This window comes from Podarcis erhardii (genome assembly GCF_964252035.2).
Source record: "Podarcis erhardii genome assembly, chromosome: 3".
In the NCBI taxonomy this organism is placed as follows: Eukaryota; Metazoa; Chordata; class Lepidosauria; order Squamata; family Lacertidae; genus Podarcis; species Podarcis erhardii.
Genome location: NC_138507.1, coordinates 38,730,616 through 38,755,670, shown reverse-complemented (window position 1 = coordinate 38,755,670; position 25,055 = coordinate 38,730,616). Strand labels below are relative to the sequence as shown.

At 40.6% G+C, this 25,055-nt stretch overlaps 1 protein-coding gene and 1 long non-coding RNA gene across 8 annotated transcripts in view; one reads left to right on the top strand and one right to left on the bottom strand.

Annotated features, from left to right (window-relative positions):
• The window catches only part of CD109 (CD109 molecule), a 64,706-nt gene extending 40,484 nt beyond the window's left edge, over positions 1-24,222 (bottom strand). The window contains exons 1-11 of one of the 4 annotated variants that reach the window (XM_081856783.1): positions 24,189-24,222; positions 22,367-22,527; positions 8,412-8,440; positions 6,325-6,555; positions 5,797-5,922; positions 4,127-4,166; positions 3,096-3,180; positions 2,284-2,374; positions 1,427-1,556; positions 1,006-1,115; positions 475-702 (exon numbers count right to left, since the gene is read on the bottom strand). In XM_081856783.1, coding sequence (XP_081712909.1) covers positions 475-702; positions 1,006-1,115; positions 1,427-1,556; positions 2,284-2,374; positions 3,096-3,180; positions 4,127-4,166; positions 5,797-5,922; positions 6,325-6,555; positions 8,412-8,440; positions 22,367-22,460 — 1,164 coding nt within the window. In that variant the 5' untranslated portion in view covers positions 22,461-22,527; positions 24,189-24,222. Of the gene's footprint in view, positions 1-474; positions 703-1,005; positions 1,116-1,426; positions 1,557-2,283; positions 2,375-3,095; positions 3,181-4,126; positions 4,167-5,796; positions 5,923-6,324; positions 6,556-8,411; positions 8,441-22,366; positions 22,528-23,438; positions 23,771-24,188 lie in introns of those variants that run through there. The other 3 variants (XM_081856784.1, XM_081856782.1, XM_081856781.1) reach the window with 3 other exon arrangements.
• On the top strand, positions 11,588-19,556 carry LOC309339386. Of its 4 annotated transcripts, none has more exons than XR_014155278.1 (3): positions 11,588-11,715; positions 13,886-13,978; positions 19,365-19,556. It is a non-coding gene; the product is annotated as an uncharacterized lncRNA (long non-coding RNA). The 4 variants fall into 4 exon arrangements; XR_014155279.1 differs by lacking the exon at positions 11,588-11,715 and adding an exon at positions 11,732-12,193; XR_014155280.1 differs by lacking the exon at positions 11,588-11,715 and adding an exon at positions 12,205-12,455.
• Positions 24,223-25,055: the final 833 nt, after the last annotated feature.

The window sequence follows — 25,055 nt, the reverse complement described above, 5'->3', positions numbered from 1 at the left end:
ACCAGAAGTGACATTGCGGGGAGAGCACACTGAGGATGCAGCACTGCTCATCCCAACAGATGATAAAGGCAGGGTAAGAGATGCATCAGGGATAGGTCCTGGCATATCAAAATAACTAGCTAAAATAGAGAATAGTAATAAATATGCTCAGTTTTCACCAAAAGCCTAGCAGAATAGGTATGTTTTAACTGACTCCCTAAAAATCTCAACAGGGTAAGCCTAAGCCTGGAAGAACTTCCCTGGTATGGAGTTTCATAGTACTGATATCACATCTATCTGTCAGACTCGCCACCTTTAATAGGAGAATAATAACATAGGCCTACTAGGCAGGGCTGTTGTAAGGGATATTGAGATGCATCTGAAGCACTTTGAATACTCAGGTAGGCATAAGAACAAGTTTCCATACTAAGATTCTTTTCATCTTCTGATTAAGTATTTACATATTTTGACGGGGGAAACACAGAAAAAGCATACCTTAACATGCAGCGTTGTTGTATTAACTTGAACCGGAAACTCAATCTCAATAATCCCATTTTCTGGCACATGGTAGATTAGGTTCTGAGATGCCTCATTTGCCTGTGATTCACCTCCATCACCATATGGGTAGTAAGCAGGATTCCCTATGGATGTGGCAGTGATCACAATGTCATTCCTTCGCTCATCAGACGACAGCAGACTGTTGTCAATTTTTGTTACTTTCAGCTGAAAATAGTAAAAGGCATGTCCATAAATCAAACCAAAACTTTCAAAACCATGATTTACAACAACTAAGATTTATACTCAAATCCTAAATATGGAATGCCAACAGTTCATTTAGTGCTGACAGCTTGCAACCACCAATAGCTAATATACCAAGAGACTCAAAAGAAATTGTAATTAATTTCTTTAAAAGACAATATCAATATATACAGTATTTTTAAAAACCCAACTCTTGTCTCCATAATACTGCTTTTGCCTTTTTTCTAGAATGATACTGATAATATAAAGAGTAGTAGAATAACTCACCGTAGCTATGAAGTTCAGACTAGGCTTGAGAACTGCTGGATACTCAGAAAATTCTAATATGTAGTCATGATGCTTTGGAAATACAGTAGCACTTGCATTTTGGGAGATTCCTGTTAGAATATTTGGAGGGTTTAAAAAAAAAGTCACATGCATAATCATTCATTCCTAATAACACTTGCAGAGTACGTATTTCTCATGATTCCAACTACCAACAGTATATACTGTTGTGAAAGGCAGCTGCTTTCTCAGCATGTAGCAAGGATTTGCAGGAAGCTAGATATGCAGGGGAAAGTCTCCTCCCACAAGGCAAAAAAGGGGAAGGGGGCATGCCCTAGGGAGTGACGAGGGCTTGATTAAGAGCCTCAAAGGCCAAAGGTACCCCATACCTGCCTTAAAGAAAACCCCATACAAAGCTGCATACCTGTAAGTGCTTCTGTAACCACAGCTGTAATTTCCACTGGCATCTGGTGGTGCGCAGAATAACCCCAATTGTTGTAAGTTATATTTTCCACCTCTAGAATGTCGAATGTAAAGTTCACAGATCCATTAATCTGAAAACAACAACAAGAAGAAAAACTAATCAATTTGTTTTATCTTCTGAAAGGAATAAGCAGGCATGGGGGAGAGAGAACCAGACCATATTTGTATCACTGCATTTCCCTTAAGGGTTAAGGTAGCATTAGCAGAGCACAATTTGGAAATGGAAATAATAAATAAAACGAAATATTGTCAAAACATGAACCTGCGGTGCATCTTGGAAACATTAGAAGTTGGAGTGATAGTGAGCCTAAGCAGCACCAACCACCTGCCAAAGGAGGGAACTGCAGGCAGATCAACCATACCAGTCGCTACTGCCTTCTTACTCCAACAAGCAAGAGTAGGTCATGTGACATGTCCTGACTCCATGAATGTTTCTGGCTCAGGAGATCTGCTATTACTGCTTACACATTACCTGCACATTACTCTAACTTTGTCTTTAGCTCACAACTCTAGGGGAGCTGGAACTGGGACATCTCTCCGTTACACACTGCTTTCTTCAGTGGGGGACTACTATGTAATGGCCACCACACAGATCATTAGAGAATTGCTTAATCATTTGGATGACAGACTGATAAGCATAAGCCACAGCATAGGTAGGCAGCTGAGTAAAAAAAATCTAAGGCACTGCATTGCAATTTAAAAGATTTATTATTTCCACAAATAAATCCTTGAGGTGGCTGAAGAAGTGTTATCCCTCCACCCAACATAAGCACATGTCAGGTGCTAACTGCAGCTCACCTCAAATGTCTTAGTGATATTTTTCTTCCTTCCATAGAACTGGGAACAATCAACAGTTACTTTTCCTTGCACCGGCTTTCCATATGTGTACCTGAAACAGTCAACAAAAAAACCATCATTTCAAAACAAGTTTCTGAAGACAGGTTGAATCAATCTCATAATCCTACAAGTATCCACTTGAATCTGATCATACATACCATGCATGTAACTTTAAATCTGGGGATCATACCCTTTCTGGATCTGGGCATACTGGCAATCACAGCAAATCAGTGAAATTATTGCCCATCACTAATAAAATGTATCTTTTACTTTATTAACAACAATAACTACAAGTATCCCTACTATACATACAGAAACAGAGTGGATATAAGCAGCACCTCAGGTTATCTGGAAATTTATTGGAATTTTAACTCATATGAAATTCACCAGCCATAACGGTGCCACACAAGTGTTCCTACAGTTATCACCTTCTTTCTTGCAGCTTCTGCCCTAATAACTTTCTTCAAGTTCACTTGTGGGGTCAATGACATTCTTTAATTGTCCTGTTCTGGGAGCAGGGCTTAAATTACCAGTTTTCTCTTTATAGCCACAGTAATTTCTCATTTTAAAATTATTATTATTAGTTTTGTATTTTAAAATTGTACTCAGAAAAATATACTTTTAATAAATAATGATCAACTATTATGTCTGCAAAGAAGGAATCAATAATTGAATTAAATCCCACCTTTGCATGGTTAGGAACTAGCTAAGGACTAACACAGGTATACAATGCATATAGGTCTCAAATGATGTAAGATTCACTTTTTACCTACTTTGCTGTGACAGTCCCAGTGAAATTCATGTCTTTCTGAGAATAAAACAGAGGTGTTGCTAGAAAGACTTCAAACTTTGGTAGCACTAAAAAAAAGAAGAAGCTATAATTAATTTGATGGCTATCGCTATGTTTTTCAATACATGTTTCATTAACGTGGTTTTCTCAGTATAATGCAAACAATGTATTTATGTATCTCATCTACACTGAAATCACATATCACTTCAATTCTATACCATGTTAATTGTTATGGCTTCCCTCAAAGTACCCAGGGCTTTTAATTTGGTGAGGGTGCTGAAGATTCCCTCAAAATGTACAATCCTCCAAACCAGGGATGGGAAATCTAAGAAACATGGAAAATACTGAGCCACAAAATATGCCCACCCCCACAAAAAAGTCTGGTCTTAAATCAGCTGAAGTTATTGGTTCACACATGAGTCATTGGATAGAAGCAGATGGGAGAGGTCTTTAAAACAAGTGGACGAAACCTCTTCCTCTCCTGCATATTACTTCATCTCAATCCATTGCTCCGTGCTCTTTATTCTCAGCTCACTTCTATTAATAGAGGAGTAAGGGAGAAACTGCTCGGAGCAAAAGACTGCAGGATCTTAAGGTACAGGATAGGAAAGTGTTCAGCACTTCTTTCCTGCACACTGCTTTTACTGTTAGACACACACATCCTCGGCTACATATGTGAATGGGGCAGACATGTGAAATACATCCCCATGACATCTAAAAAATAAAAATCATCTTTAGAATAACAAATGAAGTTGCCGTCATTTGTTAATAACAAAAAATCTTTAGAACAACAAATGAAGTTGCTGTGTGGGCAAATATAGGAGGTAAAAGGCTCTCATAATCAGAGTCTCATGGTCTTCGGTGATTTGAAGGCTTTTCATTATTATAGCTTTTTTTATATAACATTCATGATTCTACTGTTGCAGGAGGACCTTTAACTTTTTCAACCCCTTCTGTCTTCCAAAAAAAAAGAAAATCTGCATCCAAGTTTACATGCAAGCAGGAATCACTTACCATATTCCATCACTGTAAATGTCTGATAATGTGTCTGATCCTATAGAAAAACAAAATAAATTCTATGAAAGGTATGCTTAACTTGTATGGTGTATTATATCTAAGATAGGACTTTTCCCAAACTAATTCTAGCAAGTAAGCAAATGAATAAATAAGGTACAAGCTGAACTGCCGTTTTTCCAAAGACGACTTTACAATACTTAAGTGTACTGTGGCACCTTAAATACTGTTACACACCACCCCAATCTCCACAGTAGTTCCCTATATTTTCACAGCTATTTAATCATTGTTTAAAGAGCATCACACACAATAATGCACACTGCATAATCACACATTTCCACAAACACATCAGGAAGTAGGGCAGTGATCAAAAGGGTTGTTCTATATAGTTTCTCAGCTCGGCTTCCCTGAGAGTGTCTGTGGAAAAGCTGAGTTGTTTCCATAGAAACTAACAAGGCTGAACAGTAACAGGGAGCCAGGCAGAACAGTTTTAAATTCATTCTTCTAGCAAGCACGAACTCAAGAGTTGCAAATAATAGTATCAAATCAACACATTTTAATACCCTAATGCGTTCCGAGGGGTGAGTGGGGATCACAGCAGAGAGTCAAGATGCTCTCAAACAACTTCATTTCTCCTTCCAACTTACACCACCACCACCAAGGCCAAGTCAGAAAATGAATAATTAAATAATAAAGAAATTTTTAAGTAGACTCATTGTTCTTTGGGACCAAGAGCTCAGGTGAAAAGGGAGCAACTAGCCAACACTAGCCAGCACACCATCTCAAAGTGAAAACTTGCTCTCTCACAAACTGAACTCTCTCACACAACTCAAAGATACAACTTCCTCATACAACAACTCTCATAAGAGAGCCCAATGGTCCATCTAGTCCAGAATCCTGATCTCAAAGAGGCCAACCAGATGCCTGTGGGAAGCCTGCAAGTAGGACCTGAACCATAACACTGTTTACAGCGGATAACACAACATCCCTGTGCTTGTCAATTTGTCCCAATGTCTACACAAATTCTTTCAAGGCCAACTTCTAATGTACAACATTTCTGTGCTTCCCTTTTCTTCTGATTTCCACTTCCTCAATCTGCATAGCCCTCCAAAGCAGTTAATATTGAATGCTTCATTCTCATTTGCTTCTTGGCTCGTTCCCAGTCACAATTAATGGTGTCCCAATTTGCTCTCTATGACTGCATGTAATTGCACTTTCGCCTTTTATGTTGCTCAAGTATCTAAACCAACTCAAGAACTACTAAAAACTGTCTTTGAACTTCTTTTCTAGAATTTCAGCTTTTAAGAAAATATACTGTACAAATGTTTTGGTAATGAGTTATTAAAAGTTGTATCACATGATTTCTATATATCTTTTGAACTGAATGCTGAAGTAATGAAGCACCACAGAATGCCTTCGCCACATCATACTTTTTGCACAGTAATCAGTATCTGAAGACTCAGATCTTTCTCAGTTGCTGAGCTCATCCAATTTAGACAGTATACATTTCAATTAAACTGCACAACTGTAGACAGATTTAATCTCTAGCAACGATGAACTAACTCCAGTATGCAACCTAGCCCCATGAAAATCAATGGGAATTTAATTATTGATTTCACTCAGAGATACATTACATCCCTGTTAAAACAATTCATTATGTTAATACTCACTTTTACTTGAACTTTTATGGACCAGTCACCCAGGACAGGATATTTGGATATTTTAAACTGCTTGGCAATTTTGCCTAGTTTTCCATTCTGCGACAACCACTGTTGAATCAAATTGTGTCGAGGATCCTATTTTTTAAAAAATGTCAAAAGCATGTGTTTAGTAACACTCAGAACAGAACAGTGGGGAAGGAGAGGGGAAATACCATCGTTAATTCTGACAAGCTAAAGTACTTGCCCCGATAGCGCAGTGTTGAATTCCACCCAATAAAAATTAAAAATCATACAGCTTCTAGCACAGCACATTACAATTGCTACTACAGGCAGAAAAATCATTAACTTGTTTGCCAAGACTGTTAGCAATTTCCAGGTGACCCATGGGGGAGAAGTTTGGGAACCACTGATTTATTCAAAATTAAATCACTTGCCATTATGTATAAGAATAGTCTTAGTGAAAATACACTGCAAATTGCATAACCATACTTTGAAAGAAAACCATGCTTCACCAAATAATGTCAAGTTTATACTTACATGAATATATATATTCATAGGAGTATTGTACGGCTTGAGGTCAGGATAGAGAGTAACAACCCGTATTTTCACATCTTGGCCTGGTTTATACATAGTCTTGTCAGTTTGGATGAATACCGATAAGCTCTTGTGCTCAAATTCAAGGACAGTGTGGTTAGAAAATAGCAGACGACCTTCTGAATATCCTTTGACTAGTAAATCATAATCACCAGGAGTACTGCCCAAGGGGAGCTGGGGGTAAAAAACATGATTGCTTTATTTATTTCTAAAACAAATACTGGACACACAGAACAGTAAAACAATGAATAATTAGAACTCACAAAACTAAAAAAATGAAGCTGCAATCCTATGTACACTTACCTAAGAGAAAACCCTACTAAAGATATCCAAGTAAATACGAGTAAGATTATGACATAAAATCTACAAATAAGTTACAATGACACTCCCTAAAAGTGTTCTGTCACCTGAATTTTCATTTATTCTTTCATACTATGATCCCGTTTATATATTCACCCACAGCTCCAAAAACCATGGTTTATGAAGCTATGAATGAATACTGTGGAAGTTCACTCCTGCCTCATCCCCTTGTTTGCTTGTTGCATGCCAGCTTCAGTGTAAAGATTGTGACTTGCATTAAGCCAAAGTTCCCCACTACAGCTTAACAAGACCAGCTCTACCATTAAGCAGATTGTGGCAGCTGACTCAGGCAGCAGATGTTGGAGGCTGTGACATGTGGGAGGACAGAGCTATGCATCCTGTACCCCCTAAGTTAGCCTACTGTAGCAACTATCCCCTCACCAGTGCTGAAAGAAGATTCAGCTGCCATAGATTCGGCTGGCTTCTCTATGTGGAATGGGAAGGTGCCATCTTGTTCTTTGCTTCAAGCAGTGAATGTATTGTGCTGGCTAAATGGGACCAGGTTTACTGTCAATCAGTGTTCGAAACTCCCATTGTTCTTGGAGCCTTTTGCAACAGGGAATTTCATTAGCGTGCGCAGTTTCTGAGCTCTGGGTGCAGTACTGCACCAAAGATTTCAGATTAAAACTGCAGAGTGGAAGGAAAGGACGACCTTTTTCTGCCTCCCTACTTCCAGCTCCTCTCTGAAGACTGGAGAATAGACCCTCTTAAGAATATTGGGGGGTGGGCAAGGGAAGGACTAGACCATGTGAAAAATGAACATAATATTTTAGCTGCAGTCCATTCATTTTCAGCTTTCTATTCTAGTTATTTAAAAAGTGTGCCTAGACATTCAGTTGTTGTGCCTATAACCTAGGTTTAAGGTGCCATTTAGATCCCAGTTTTCATATCTCAGCATCTAACACTGCTTGTCAATATGAGATCCTGGATCATTATCCTGGTTTCTGAGGCTGCACTACCAGGCAAACCACAATCTGTCCTCTGGCAGAACAGAATCAGGCTGCAGAAGAAAATGGTTCCCCTAGGACATTTGATCTAAATTCCCAACCATGATTTGTGTTCTGGAAAGTCTTATCCTCTGAATTAGTCTGCAAGCACGTTTCAGAGATACATGGCACAAGCAAGCACAGACATGCTTCTAAGGCAGAAGCAGCAGCCATGCTTACAATTTACAAGAAAAGGGATTGTGCAGAAGAAGAATCATGATTCATCTGCTCCTGTTCATTGGCTCTTAATTATTTTGAGGCAAGTGCTTCATGACAATGTGGTTTGCACCTAAAAATGCATGTTGATATAAATCTGTTTTAAACTCTTATCTAATATTTATGAATTTTAATACTTTTACACCCTCTTTGTTAGCAAACAAAACGTAGAAGGAATGCTATCCCGCATTCTGGTTTGTTTCAATTACATCTAGACATGCCAAGAACACTAGTTTGAATGTCTGTTTTAACATCACTGTCAGATGTTGTGTCCTACAACAAGATATGAAACGCCTGCATTTCAGTGTATATGATTCACTTGTCAAAAGGAAGCTCTTTGCTCACTAATAGTGAACTTACACTATATACAAGATTAAAATGAAATAAAGGTAAGTAAATTAAAGAGGCAGCATCCATTCAGGAAATATTTCACATGGAACTCTAGTACTTGGGGAAAATAATACTTACAGCTGGAAGGACAAGTGTACCAACCGAATCTGCATTTAAAAAAGAAAAGGGGGGATTAATCCACCTCTTGCTTCCTACATGCCATGTACTGTACCATGTACAGCAAATCCATCCTTACAATGCTTTTGTCGGAATGCAGCATTGCAGCACCAGTCTCTTACATAATGTGAACCTTCTTCTTGTATTTCAGCAGTGGGACTCCAGTGGTACCTGCAAACACACTTCCTGAGGATGGAGGTTATTTCTGGAGACCTAGGAAGAGGCGTCAACTCCATGTTCTCCCAGGATCTCTCTAAGTCAACTATCACAAAGCAATGAGGTGGGAGCCACATTCTACCTGCATGAGGAGCCCCACCTCCTAAAGCTTTCTTTAGGCATGACATGTGTGAGCGGGGTCCATGCAATGACCAGGGAATGTGTCCTGGCCATGCTACCCCATGCCGACTACCACAAGAGTACACAATGAGTACAGATATCTGAAAAAGAACAACTACACATGACACTGCGGGCTTGTTTTCAGATAGCTGTGCTCAATGCACAGGGTGGGACTAGCCCATCTGTGCAACACGGGAGCAAGGCAAACTTCAGGGGTCTACTTCCCGATCATCGGATGGAACCCCATCAAGAGTGTAACATGTGATGTGGGCTCTAGTGATCATTATAGTAATTGACACCTGGAAGCACACTTCCTGGAGTGGTTTGCTGCAGACCTCAGTAAGGACAGCAACAGGAACACCAGGAAGCTGGGGAGGTGTTTTTAATTCATGCTGACCCCACAGCATCTCTCTTGTCTGTCCCCACCACCAAAAGGTGAGTAAATAGTTTGTATTGCATTGTTACAATATTCCAAGAGCTGCCTCAGGGATCATTTTATTGAAAGACGCGGCATAAATATTTATACTGACCATCAGTGTATCAGAATTCAAAGATGTCTTTCTCAGGGCAGAAGCATTGTTACTTTTGTACACTTTAGTCATGAAGTATGATTCAAATATAAAGTCAAAAAGTGATATACTTCATTTCTGAGACCAGGATATACAGAAAAGCTGTACCCATTTCTTATTTCTACTTATGGCAACTCAAGGCCCTACTACTCAGGGGAGAGGTGGCAGAATGAATAAATATTCTTCTAGACTTCTAATATAAATGTAGAGGCTGGGGTGCAAGGATTTAGAAAGAATTTATTCCTAATTCCCAGTGGCCTCATTCCCATGCACTAATTGAATTCTAATTCCTACAGACCTGTAACAACAGGCTTTTAATGCTTAACTTGTATTGACTTTGAAATGCTACTCTTAAATTGCCTTCTGTGTATTGTGCAAAGTATCTTCAGCAAATCTGTCAGTGTCGGCAAGAAGAAGTAAGGTCAAAACCAGAGTGCTCTCATTAGAGATATCAATTATTTAATGGAATGGGAGGCCTGATTGTTATCATGATTTACATCATCATGATTGATATAGTTCCATTCTTTCTGCCCTATCAATAAACCTACCCCATATTTACCATGAGGCCATCACCCACAAACCACTCATGGACTGACATTCTTTATCTATTTATTTTAATTGTTTTGTTTATATATTTATAAAGTGCACTTTCATTAAAAGTATATGTAACAAGGTGGTGTACAATATAAACACACATTACTTCAATAATAGCAGGAAAAACATCAATAACGTATCAGTGAAAACAGGCTGGTAAAAAAAAAATCACATTCCAAAGCCCTGTCTGAAAAACACACATTTTAAAATGAACGCCCTACTTATCCCTTTTCTATCCTTAGCAATATAAAAGAAAATGCAAAAAAAAAAGTCTGAAAACTGAAAAATGTTTATATGTGGATAGTGAGCCACATCAGCAGAACTGAACTTTTATATTTGCTGCACAATTTCCTCGGTTGTCAATGGCCTATCACAGTCATTTGGAGAGACCATTCAGCCATTTCCTTCTCTGTTGGCTGTTCTCTTCTCTCTAGGAATCAATTCTATTACTTTAACCCTACCCTTTTCAAGTAACGTTACTTTTATATCCATTTCCTCCTCCGGCTCCCGCCCTAAATTGCAGAAGGGAGTGGTAATCTTGATTTGGCAGTGAGGAAGGAAACCTTTTATTCCAACAATCCCAATGAAAATTGCTTCTTTACAACATGTGGATGGAGAAACAGGGAATGCCAACTTTCTTATTGCATGTTAGACTTCTGGAAGCAGTGTTGCCTTCCATTTCCAGTTTAAAGTAGAACATCAATGATTGGCTGCTGCTAAACTGCCCATGTCTGGAAGCACCCACCATCACTGTATTTGTATTTGAAGCCTCCATTTGATATTTGCAATTAATGCAAAAAAGATTGCAAACATCAAAAAGGTTTGTGGATTATCAGTGGAGTGCACATAATTAAACTAATCAGTGATTAAAAGCTGGGTGAGATTTTCCTTTCCTGTGTCAGGTAAGATTAGATCATATCTTTGGAAGTATCAATCTTTAATTATTACATCTGCCTGTAATTTCAAATAAATCAGAAGGGCTGGAATATTGCACAGTTAAATTATGACCCACAAACTGTTCTAAATGTCGTTTATGTTGGTTTTGTTCTACTGAATTGCGGCTTACTGTTGCCAAGGGAATCAAAATGTTTGGTTCAGCCCCTAAATTAAAACATAGGGCTCCACAAAGAGTTCTTCATATCTGGAGGCAATACTGAGGGCTCTTGTTGCTGTTTTGGGACCTGCCTGCAACAGCAGTTTGCCTTTAAGCTCCCACCAGTGACGGAAAGCCTTTCCCCTCAGGTACACATTCTGAGAAGTGAGTTGGGAAACCTGGAAAATCCACCTTTGTTAAAACATTTATTACAAATGAGGAAAGGAATGCCTTTTTTCCAGCACAGAATACAAGGCGGTATCCTTTCTGGCAAAATGAACAAACACTACAGTCCTTAACCACCGTTGAGTCTCTTATGGTGCCACTGGGTTGCCTGGGTGTCCCTGCGAGTAGACAATCTCAAGCTGCTCCTTGGCTCTGTGGGCTGCTGAATCCCCTTGCACCATTCTGCTCCCACATCACTGTTTCTTTTCGCCTCTATCCACCACAGAACGTGATTACAGTCTCCCCTCATCAGGCGAATTTTGCAAAGACACTCTTCTTCCTTACTAGCCCATCTCCTCCTTTCTCTCAACTAACTGCCCCAACTGACACTTTCCCGATGTTCTAATTCCTGTGGTGACAGTTGCCAAAACTGCCCAGAGTTACGATTTTACTTTTAAAATATATTAAAACCAAAACAGAAACACTAAACAAACATCTCGTTACAAAGGTACATGAATGTACACCTGTCCTCTGCAAATCTATCAATTTCTGTTCTCATTTTTCCAGTCTTAAACTCAGTTCTCCAAATTTCCACAACCTGCCATTTTTTATTTTAAAAAATCCTAATGAAAAATCATCAGTATTTCAGTGAAAAGTCTCATCCTCATCCTCATCTTTTTATTATTTCTACCCCGTCCATCTGGCTGGGTTTCCCCAGCCACTCTGGGCAGCTTACATCACATAAAAATTGTAAAACATTAGACACTAAAAATTTCCCGATACAGATGTCTTCTAAAAGTCAGATAGTTGTTTATTTCCTTGACATCTGATGGGAGGGTGTTCCACAGGGTGGATGCCACTACTGAGAAGGCCCTCTGCCTGCTTCCCTGTGACCTCATTTCTCTCAGTGAGGGAACCACCAGAAAGCCCTCAGAACTGGCCCTCAGTGTCTGGGCTGAATGGTGCAAGTGGAGACGCTCCTTCAGGTATACTGGGCCGAGGCCGTTTAGGGCTGGTAAAGGTCAGCACCAACACTTTGAATTGTGCTTGAAAACGCACTGGGAGTCAATGTAGGTATTTCAGGACTGTTGTCATATGGTCTCGGTGGCCACTCCCAGTCACCAGTTTAGCTGCCGCATTCCGGATTAGTTGTAGTTTCTGAGTCACCTTCAAAGGTAGCATATTGCAGTAGTCCAAGTGGTAAATAACCAGAGCGTGCACCACTTTGGCGAGACAGTCTGTGGGCAGGTAGGGTCTCAGCCTACGTACCAGATGGGAGTTGGCAGACAGCTGCCCTGGACACAGAATTGACCTGCAACTCCATGGACAGCTGTGAGTTCAAAATGACTCCCAGGCTGTACACCTGGTCCTTCAGGGGCACAATTGCCCCATTCGGGACTAGGGAGTCCCCCACTCCTGCCCACCCCCTGTCCCCCCAAAACAGTACTTCTGTCTTGTCAGGATTCAACCTCAATCCGTTAGCCGCCATCCATCCTCCAACTGCATCCAGACACTCACACAGGATCTTCACCACCTTCACTGGTTCCAATTTAAAGGAGAGGTAAAGCTGGGTATCATCCGCATACCAGCCCAAACCCTGATGCACCCTACAAGTGAGAGCCATGGGGTCTGAACACACATCCCCCAGACCTCTTTCTGGACACGGCACAGGAGCAACCACTGTATAACAGGGGCCCCAGCTTTTACCTCTAGACAGTCCAGATGGTCACGCTGGTTGATGATCTCCAGCAGGCTAGGGACAAAGCTGAAAGCTGTTTCCTAGTTCTACTGGATCTCTCAATGGTCTTTGATACCATCCACCTCTCCTCATCAATGCCCCCCCTTCCTCTGACTACCTGGTGATGGGGTCTTCCCCCATGGCCAAGAGAGCAAAGCATTCAAGGGATAGTGCAGGGGTGGGCAAGGTTTACCTTGCCTGGGCCAGTTCACTCCAGCAGAGATCCCTCCATAGGCTAGATCACACAAACGCATACACACACGATTTTCGGTGTCTGTGCATGCACAGATGCGATTTCCGGCACCGCGGAAGCGAGTCGCCGCGCCACGCTGGTTTAGCACAGCGCGTGGGGACTTGCCGAGTGGGTGGCTCAGTTCGGGGGTGGCTCGTGAGCCAGTTAAACGACCCTCGTGGGCCACTTGTGGCCCATGGGCCTTAGGTTGCTGACCCCTGGGCTAGTGCCTGAAGTGGTTCCACCAGGAGATTCTTTCTAAGATCTGTTAAAAGTCATTTCCAATGCTAACTAAAAGCTTCCTGTTCAGCCCATTTTAGTGCTTCCCTTAAATTTCCTTATTAGTCAGCTTTTGTTCTCAGTGATGGTAGGCAATTGCTTTTTTCTTCCCCTACCATATAGAAATAATGCAATAACAGAAAGAAAAGAGAAGCAAAAATATGGGAAACTATCAGTGCACTAGCCCCTCTCCCTAAAGGGGACAAAACCTAACTAAAGAAAAGCCAATTCTGTATTGACCACGCTCACTAGGAAAGCCATAAAACATGTTGGACCTGCCAACAAAAACCTGTGTTCTTAAAGTTGAATGGCAACTCCCACATACACCATCAATGCATTTTAATGTCAACTTTTTATATTTCAAAAGTGGTTTGTTATATTTATTCTGTCCAATGTTGTGCTTATCTCTAGTTATTTTCTATCATTCAGGTTCTACAAGGGGGAAAATAAGCCTTCTCTATCTGTCTCACACATGCAAAAGGCTGCTGCATAGGAGCAAAACAGTATCTCAGACCCAAACAGGTGAGTGGCAATAAGAACAATTTGCTGTTCTACGTGCAAGAACAGGGATACAGACTCCTGCTAAACAAAAAAATGATCCCCAGATCAGTATCAATATCCATGCCAAAATGTTCTTAATCTTCACACATAGTTAAACACAAGTCTGGAATAAGAGACTCCAGTTTTGTTTAGTCCCAGGCCTTCACATAAATCTGTCCTCAACTTGATTCTTTAAACACTGTAGAACAAACTGCATCATAATCTATCAAAATTAAAATTCAAGTAAAAAATCCTAACATCATCATGCAAAAAGATAAGCAGTTACCGGTAGGTCTTAGATTTTTTTTAAAGCAACATCGTAAGAAGTTAAGAGCTTAAGAACTTGTCAAGCAGGCCAATTTTGAGGCTTTGTTTTTTAAGCTTTAATGGGTAATCTTGATCATCAAGTGAAAAATAATATTGTTCCCAAGTGAGTTTTCCCATGTCCTCATTTTTCTACTTAATAACAATGAAATCTTACCGAACATAATCAAAATTTCATCCAAAATGACCCGAAGACATGCTTAATTAAGAAAATGTTTATTTTCCCCAGAAACTTTGCTAATAGTTGGCTGCTGAAATACACACACATACACACATACACACACACACACACACTTTATTTAAACAATCTTTTTCAACTTCCATGTCTGGCCTTTGACACCAGAATTGTGTATTTCAGGACCCACCCTATTCATGTGATTGCAATTTTTTAAAACTGTTTTAAAACTGAATTTTAAATTGAAACCTGCCCTATGAACTACTGGTGAAGGGCAGGAATAATAATAGTAATAATGCATCTGGAGGCATTAGCACAACCCTTTTTTGTTATTTATTTGTTTAAAAAATATTTATATGCTGCTTTTTCAAGCAAAGCCCATCCAAAGCAGCTTGCAACCATTAAAACTACAAGTATATAAAACAAAACAAAAACCCAGATCCACATGAATAATAACAGACTTTTAAAATGTATTTTATTCTGAGTTTATTAAAACTAGAATTTTTTACAATCAAAGCCTTTTCACTGCTCTGGGAAAAGTGGAATAAAATTGTTCCCCCATTCCAGACTGTTACCAAAATGGTACATTGTGCAAACAAAGTACAGAGAGTCATGACAGTGGGTCAAGGTAGGGTGTTACTGAATTCGTAAGCAGTATTTGGGCTGCCACACAAAAATATCACTCCTATATTTCTTCAGGAGAAATGGTGCTTACATTATCAGGAAACTAAGCATATTCAGTAACACTATTAGATTTTATCCTATTCTATCTTAAGTGTTGGGAAGATTAATCCTCTACTATTGTTTTGTACTATTGGTTTTTCTTTTGATCAACAAGGAAAACGGAATGCAAAGGTTTACATTCATCCACTGCATGAAAGTATTTCTGGAGATGTGTTAGCTCAGAATTATGCTTCAACTTTTCCAGGACTAACCCTGGAAACTAGCAATATCTGATGAGTCACTTGGCAAAACAGAGCTTTAAGTGAAACTTAATGGCATGTTTATGTTATAATATAAGATTCATAGACTATCAAACCCTGTCCTTGCTGTGCTGCTATTTAACAACTTAGCATTCATCAGTGTTTTCTAGCTTGGCATATAAAATTGGCTCCTTTATATTGTTAAGCAAGCAGGACTCAGTTGCTGGCATGGACATTTTTCTAGTGTTTATATATGATCACAGCTTGTCTGAGCTTGAAAGCTATTTGCATAGTCTCTATCTGTTTAGTAACTTTTGGCTGGGATTTCTTTTTCCCCCAACTCCCTTACTCTCAGAATCAAGATTTCTCCCTACACTCAATTAAGCAGCAGTTATATCACTTCTGAGTCTTTGAAGACGGATGCAAGTCAGCACCTTAACACTTTACTATCACTTTAGAAAAACTTTTAAAATTTAGAGAATCTCTTGCATAACTTTTTTATGCCAATATATTTGCAACAGCAACTCTTCATGGCTGCTAAACAAAACTGCCTTGCCCTTTTTAAGATCACAAATTATAAGTTTCTCCTACCTCTGGGTACTATTGTATAATTATATTCTTGTTATTTGGCAATGAATGTACAACATTGAGATTTAAGAGGCAAGAGGTGAAAATGTTCCAAAATAAAAACGAATTGAGCCATCAACAATATATATAGCCAAGTGCCAGTTTCACCCCTTAGGACTGAATTAAAGAGGATACATCTAGACTATTTCATACATTACACAGCAACAGCCCCAGGGTTGCCAGTGAGTGTACAGTACTCAACACATAGCTGGGATTGTCTTTGGCTCCAAGCATACTTGCAGGATTTCTAAGTGCTTCTTTGTTGCAATACAGTGGTACCTTGAGTTAAGAACTTCATTCGTTCTAGAGGTCCATTCTTAACCTGAAACTGTTCTTAACCTGAAGCACCACTTTAGCTAATGGGGCCTCCTGCTGCTGCTGCACCGCCGGAGAACGATTTCTGTTCTCATCCTGAAGCAAAGTTCTTAACCTGAAGCACTATTTCTGGGTTAGCAGAGTCTGTAACCTGAAGCGTATGTAACCTGAAGCATATGTAACCCAAGGTACCACTGTAATACTTTACATTTCTTGGTGCACACCTAAAATGCATCTTATATGAATGAGATTTTTGTTAAATCCTACTTTCTTATTCATCAGATGAAAAAGATATGAACCGTTGCAAGGTTTTTTAAACTTCTGCCAAGTATAATTTTGCCAACCTGTAGCATCCTTGGCTTTTTCATTTTGAATCTCTATTACAAAGCAGCCACCAATAATGTAAGGCTGCCAACTTCTGTCATGAGAACTGTTCTCATAAACTGCACAAGCAGGCCACACCAGCATAGGCTTGCATTCTGTTGGCCTCACTATGAGAGTAACACTACCAAAGTCTTTCCTTTATGATCCTTGAGACATAGTAATTGATTCAGTTAAATAGAAGCCCCAAACATGTATTCCTTATCATTAATAATAAATTGTCCAGAGCCTGGAGCTTTTACAAAGCATAAACCAAACACTGTCTTGAATTTCAAAGCAAAATATGTCAACCTTTTTATAAAAATAAAAGAAAAACACTGAAAATAAAGAAGCAAGGTAGCTCCAAATGCCCAGCAGCTGTTACTGTTACATGTCAATTTAGACTTTACATTATTAGTATAAACTACAGATTCTGGTAAAACAACATCTGATGCACACACAGGAAGCGCTTATCATTTCACATACCGTAGTATGTATTCTGTAAAGGTAAGATCTTTTATGTCAGCATTTCAGATGTAATATTAGATTTGAAAGCATGATGAGCAATTCATGTATCTGCAAAAACTTTCATTACCAATGTAAAGTCTGAATGTTCAAAATTAAGTCTTAAGGTGTTCATTACTGGTAATAGCTCTTGACTTCTGCATATATTTAAAATCAGGTATACATATTAATGTGATTTATTTAAGGATGAGGCATGCACATAGCATTGTGTTTGCAATGCATTTAAAAGATGATGGTGGTGGTTTTTCAGATTAACACACTAATGTCAGAATTAGCTACCAAGAAAAAAGAGATGTCATCAAAGAGTCAAAAATCTTAGATACGTGCTGCTGAGAAGATTGCTAAAACAGAACCAGACTGGTACATGCTAGCAAAAGTGTTCCATGTGAGCCAGAGACACCTGAGTCCAAATATCCACTATGTCATGAAACTCAGTAGGTAACTTTGGGCCTGTAATCATGATGTTTATGTGGTAAAGTTTATGATAAGAATGCTATATCATTTCAAACAAGGTAAGGGTTAACCGTAAACAAAGCGACTACCAAAGACAGACTAGCAGGCAGCAGACTGTCATTGTAGTCTATTATCAACAAGAAGATGGCTATGTTTGAGGAGGCTGCTGACTTTATATTCAGAATCGAATGCATCAAAAGGGCGGTCAGTTGTAATTGGTCAGTTAATGGGCATTCTACCTCATCTTATTGGCTCATAATTATAGACCAATAAGGGGATCAAAAATCACCCAAATGATTATTAATAAAAAGCCTGGTGTAAATAAAAATCCTGGTTTGATACTGGTCAAGGAGAGAACCTGTTGTCAGTAGAATGATTAAGGACTTAGGAAGAGGCTTCATAAGTCTGAAGAGTGCTAGGAATCGCAGCAGAGGTTGCATCTTAAGGGGAGCTGAAGATCTAGCCTAGGAGCTGATAGCATGGGGGCATATTACTAAAGGAGTTCTGCTAAGAAGGGAATAAGGCTCTGTGCCAATGTTGAACAACAAAGCTGACTGGTAAGTATCGTGCATACTTTTGGTTTGTCTATGATAAGGTTAGTTGCTTTTTAGATGAGCTAAAATCAAAGGTTTAGCTGAAGATCCGAACGCTTGTTGGAGAGATACCACAGAGTCTGATATGGAGGAAGAACACAATTCAGTCTCTTTTCTAGAGAAGAAAGGCTTAGTAGTAATGGTTTCTGTCCTTGTGGTTTTCTCACCCTACACCTACAAGCCAAACCATATTCTACCAGAAGGTGATTTTAAAAGAACCAGGGAAATTGAAGCTGTTTGAGGGAGGTGACCAGGAACACTAAAGAAAAAAATCATTGTAAGAAAACCTCTCAGAGGTTTACAAAAAAATAAAAACTTGACTTGCCATTCAGGATGAGAAGGCCTCAGTTCAAAATTAAATAGTTCACTTCTAAAGTGAACATGTCATAATTTATTTACTTGTTTATTGCACTTATATCCCACCTACTTCTCTAAGGAGTTCAATGTGGTATGCATGGTTCTCTCCCTCATTTAATCCCCACAACAACCCTGTGAGGTAGGTTAGGTTGAGAGACAGTGTCTGGCCCAAAGTCACCCAGTGAGAGTCATGGTCAAGCGGGGACTTGAACCCTGGTCTCCCAGGTGCTATCTACAAGTTATTTTCAGTGTCTTAGGGTGTCTTCTCTTGGCAATCTGTATTTGAGCAATATTGCTTCAGCTTTCCAAATGAGGGATAACAGCAATGAAACAATATAGCTCCCTTGTTGCTGAAAACAAAGAAGCTAATAAAAACAGCTGAAATCTAGTCAGTATGTCTTTACTAGTTCTGAGATCATATTGAATATATGGGCGGATTCATCCACTGACCTGTTTAATTATCTTTTTTTCATAGAAGAGCAAGTGACTCAGTGCCACATTTCCACATTCACCTAGGGGAATGTGTGAGCATGGTGCTCCACCAAGACCCAATGACATGACTCTACCCACTCAAGAAAGGGTGGGAAGAGAGAATATTGCACAATAGGATTTATACATGGCCTCTGAAACATCTGTCTCACATGTTAAATGCAGGTGTCTACTAGGCAAAGAGGGTCACAAGTAAACATGTGAATTAATCCTTATTTTTTTTACAGTACAGAGGAAGCTGACTTATACAGAGTCAGGCCACTGGTCCATCTACCGGTAGGTCAGTTTTTTCTAAACTGACTGGCAGTGGCTCTCCTTGGAGGTACTGGGGATTGAATGTAAGAACTTCTGCCTGCAAAACAGATCACTGAGCTACAGCTCTTCCCTGCCCAATAAAGCTAGGAAATTAGTATGCACAAGATCTGCTATAAAGCCAACTTGATATCCAAATATATAGGATATTTCCCAGGAGAAAGTCCCAAATGGTATGCAGTTGCCTCCTGTGGCCAAATGTGGCTGTGTAGAGAATGCTGCTACTAATACTAATAAGGGCCTTTCTGCATGGTTGGTATTGGTTTATTAGGAATGCACAAAATAGTTATTCATTTGTTGTCCACAGCCCCCATGCCTTTCCTCAAGAGTTGTTCTTTCATCACATTTCACCACACCAAGATGACAACACTGTGTATCTGCAAAATGTGATACCTTCCCCAGCAAAACACATAATTGCAGAATGCTAAGTGACAGTATGAGTGGCACAGACATTGATTTTACATTGCAACTAGCAATACATTCACACATTCACACACACACACACACACACACACACACACATTTTTCAGTGCTTTTGAGGCTTAGTGCTCTTCTGCTATGCCATTATCTAGTCTTAAACAACACAAAAGTGGACATCCACTTTCCCTTTCAGAAATGCCCACCACTTTGTTAGCTTTATGCTGCTTCTTGCATTTACACTCTCCAGCATCGGCTTATGTCTCTAACCATGGGTAGTAATGCCCACTGGACATAACCTAGTGTCCTTCTCAGTAAGCATGCATAGAATTGCACTGTAAGTGCAATTTTGTTCAGGATTTATTGAGGAAAAAACAGCCTGTAAGACTCACCCTTTCTTGCTTACAAGACATCCTTTCATGCTCTACAACACACTAATGTGCACTTTTTAAGGGAAACAGCAGCACAGCTATCCCACTTCAGTCTATATACTGTGGTACCTTGGTTTACGAACTTAATCCATTCTGGAAGTCCGTTCTTAAACCAAGGCTTGCTTTCCCATAGCAGCGGGGGACTCAATTTAAAAATGGAACACACTCAATAGGAAGCGAAACATGTTCTTATTCCAAGGCAAAATTCACAAACCAAAACACCTATGGTACGTCTGGGTTTGCAGCATTCTTAATCCAAATTGTTCATAAACTAAGCTGTTCTTAAACTAAGGTACCATTGTATGTGTTTTTATATATTTCATGTGTTTTTATTTTGTAAACCACTGTGTGATCTTCAGATGAAAGGTGGTTTGGAAATGAAATGAAATAAATAAAAGTATGTGGAAGACAGACACTGAAGTGTTGTTGACACAGCGCCAGACTTTGACTTGAGAGACCTGGGGAAAAGGTTCTCCCAACACTACCTCCATGAGCCAATTGGAGGAGCAGAGGACACATGTGGTGGGAGAGGGGAGAAAGTCCTGCTACACTAATGAAAGTCTTTGCATGAGCTTCCACTGGTAATGCTCAATAACTGAATCCTGCCTATGGGATTGAAATCCTTGCTTAGTTCACTAGTTCCCTTTGGGCAGTCACTATCCCTCAAGATTGTTATAAGGATAGTAATTTTCTTTCAGAACTGGCTTTTTTCAGGGAGAGAGCCTTTTCTACAATGGCCCAACATCTCTGGGGCACATTGCTACATTCACTCGTAACAAGTTCCATCACTTCAGATGCTCATGAAAGCCCTAAAGGTTCACTAGCTTTCAAATGAGTTTTCCAGAGCTCCTTTATTCTATTAACTGATTTAGTTGTAGTCAGGTACTTTATTTTAGCATTTTAGGGGCTGCTATGTTATTGCATTATTACTTTTTATTCTTACTGATTTTATTTACATAGCTGTATCATGCTGCACTTTTTTGTAAGTTGTTTTGAGAGAGGGTTTTTTTTAAACCTTAAAGGTGTCCTTTAAAGATTGTGAATATAAAAATGGGATAACCTGAGCTTTCTGAAGCAATGACAAAACAAAATGTGATAAATATACATCATGCTACTGAAAGAAACTTGGAAAAGAACAGTGCAATAGGCATGCTATGGCAGCATTTCAGATGTTTTGTGATGTTAACCCAGTGATAAGGACCCAGCAGGGCCCTTAAAAATGCTCCTGAAAAACACAGCAACCATTCCTGGGCTCCTACTTCAGAATAAACATAGAGCATGTGTGTGCAGACTGCGAACTCAGTTCAGTTCTGGTACTAAAAACTATTTCTGAGGCTCAGAATATGCTCAGAGGCACCTTGTTCTTCCATTATAATCATGTGTATTTTGCAGCTGGCTCTGACTGATAGTCTATATAATCCTGAGATTCTAGGGGGGGGGGGGGACCAAAGTAGATCCAACAAAAGTGAAGTCTCCCTACCACATCAGAAAGGTGAATTCTGAATCATTTATGACCAAGCTCCTCAACTCTATTTTCCGCTTCCTTGACAGAATTGGAAGAGCTCCTACCTGCTCTTTCTCTTAACAGTAAAACAGTAAAACTAAAACAAAACTCTTTTCATGAGTACATAGGTCTCTCCAAAGCAGAAACAGTGTAAAAATGATCTCACTCAGAATTACATTTTAAAAATGAGGTGGCAGATTCAGGGGAGAAATGGCAACCACAGTCAAAGGTGAAGTAAACATAGCACATGAATAGTTATACAGTACATTTAAACCACAGTTCAGAAAATAATCTCACATTTAAATCTATGTAGCTCATCATACTTATTTCCCCCCTGCGGAACTTCTGCATAAAGCAGATAATATATCTGTTCCGAATTCAGCTCACCAATGATAGTCTTAAATTCCCTTATTAAGGCTAAAATTCTAAACCCACTTGCTGGGAAGCAAACCCCATTTAACAGAGTGTTTACTTCTGCATAGCCACCCTCAGGGCTTTCTTGCAATCAAAAAGTACAACAGACAGAATATGCATCATTATTTTTAGGCCAATAAAGTTATCTCACCTCTTTTAAAGACAGCTTCCCCACGTAGTACAGTGTTATTTGCATAGACCACTTCGGCTTTTACTGTAACCTTTTGTGGGCTCTTTTTCAGCATAGCTACTCCAATAGTCAAATTTGCTCCAGGCCTGATGCTCTTAAGAGCTGCCAACAGGTATGTGGGCCTAAAAGAAGGGACAAAACAGATTAGACTCATGGCCTGATACTCCTTTCACTACTCCAACATCAAGGCTGCAACTCAGTGGCAAAGCTTCTCTTTTGCATGTAGATGGTTCCTGATTCAATCTTTGACTTCTCCAGGTAGTGTGTCCCATCTGAAACTCTGTAGATCCTCTGCCAGTCAGTATGGACTATACTGCACTAGGTGGGCCAATGGTCTGACTCCGTATGTGCCAGCTTCCTAAATAATCTCTGGCCTGATTCATATGTGGATTCAGCCAAGTTGCAAGGTGGGGCGGGGGGAGAATACAAGTCCTAACTGGTGGAAAATTACTGCTAAATAAAGCTCCGGAAGCCTCACAAGTATAGGAGGAGAAAAAAATACTGTGCTCAAAAAGTATGGTAATATAAGAAACTTTGCCCGCCCACCGGTAAAATAGTGTAAATAACCCCCTAATCATCATCTTTCTCAGACCTCTGACTCCACATGCATCCTTTCAGTTTTCATAGAAAGTGCATTCAGGCAAAGTGATCTTCTGCTCTTGTAATGACAGGCTAGAATCCTATACTAGCTTACCTGGGAGTAAGCCCCAATGGACCCCATAAGAATTGCCCCCGCAATTATGAACTGAGGAGCTGCGGGCAAAGTAGGTGGTTTGACCCCCCCCCCCAAAAAAAAAAAAAACCACAACTACTGAGTGTGCAACTGGGCTGTGGGTGATCTGCAGTCTGACACTCGGCACTCTTGCAAGATTTGCCTCGGCTCCCGATTCTGAAATCCCCATGAGTGCAAAATCTGGCCTTCTGTGCAGGACAGGGCAGGAGGAGGCGAGCGGGCACTAACCGTTTCCCTTATTTCTGCAAGCCTTTCCCACCCACCCCGTCCATCTTCTCCCCACCCACTTCCAGTTCCTACCCAGCAGCTTCGGCCCACGAAGTTGCCCAGAGGAGGCACAAAGTGAGCCCAACGGCGGCGGGCAGCCGAGCGCCCCTGCGAGCCGCGGGAGCGGCGTCCGGCAACCGCAGCATCCTGCGGCGGGAATGGGCCGCTTTGCCTGAAGACGCCGCTTCGCGCCTCTTTCGCCTTCTCCCTCGTCTTCTCCTCCTTCCCCGCGCAGCGTTTGCCTATCCTTTCAGCGGCGGCGGCGGCGGCGGCAGGGAGGAGGGCGCCTTGCTCGGGCAGTGAAAGGCGCTCCTTGTGGAAAAGCGGAGGCGGCAGCTTCTCTCCCCCGAGCGTCTGGCTCCACCCCGCCCGCCCTTCACGCCCACAGGGCATCCCCACCCTCGGCCGCCGCGGGGCAGGAGCAAGGCCGCGTGCGGGCATCGCCGCGCCGCAGCCGCCGCCACCCCCGCGGCAGCTTGTGAGGCGTGGGTCGGTGGGTGGGTAGGGTCTTTTTGTCCGCGAGCTCCCTCGGGCAACGTTTGTGGGGGGCTATGAGGGCGACCGTTTCAGACAGGCCCACACCCTTGTGAAGCAGGCACTAGAGGGAAGGAGTTGGGCGAAGCTGCGGGTGGGTTGCTCAGTGGAAAGAAATCCGAGGACGGCCTCAGCTGAGTCACAGGTTGGATAGGCGAGAGTAGGGTGTTTCCCTCGCAGAGGGTGATGTCTGTGGTACAGAATGTGCCAGGGAAGGCAGAAAGAGAGATGCGCTGTTCTAAATCTTACCTCAGGCTCTGGATTACATGCCCTGTTAACGGATCCCCTCCATTTTGCCAAAAAACCCCCCGGCCAAATTTACACAGTACCCCCCCCCTTTTTTTTGCAATGCACCATCATGGCAGCCTAGCCATCAAAACAAACAAGAGTTAAGTTCCATAGCCCATGTTGTATTGGGCACACAATATGCACATGCATCAGTCACAGGTGGGTTGCCCAAATCATCTGCTTACTTTACGCATCATAAAAGTGCCAGATCATCGCTTTTAATAAGTTATTAATGCCCTCTCCACAGGGGCTTGCCTGGCCACTGACTTTGGTGTTGTTTAACTGTCAGATGAATACCTTTATTCATATATATTCCCACATCTTTTAACTTTAGGTTGTACCCTTCAAGGCTTGTGTTTTTTAATGCTGTATTGTACATTAATTTGTTTTCATTCTGGTTTGCTTTATTTCTAGTTACCTTTGGGAATTATGTTATAAGGTGCCCTATAAATACTGTTAATAAATAATGTGGAGGCTTACCCACTGTGACTGAAGAGAGAGAATATTTTCAAAATAATGTCTGGATTACTTTTCTAGTTGCATGATTTCAGTAGAACTTGTATACCAAAACTGAAACATGTTTCACCTCTCCGGGTATATTTTGTGAGTAACAAATGTTTTGGGGTTTTTAATGCGTATCACTTAAAATTATTCTGCAGACTGGGAACAACTTCTAGCAGCTTACCTGCTACTTCCAGCTCCTACCAGATGGATAATGGATGCCACAGTTCCTTCCGCAATCTTGTATGAGGCATATATCTATAGTGTGAGCCTTGCAACAACCTCTTCTTCGGGCTTTTAAATACATAGATCAGACACTTTTTAAAG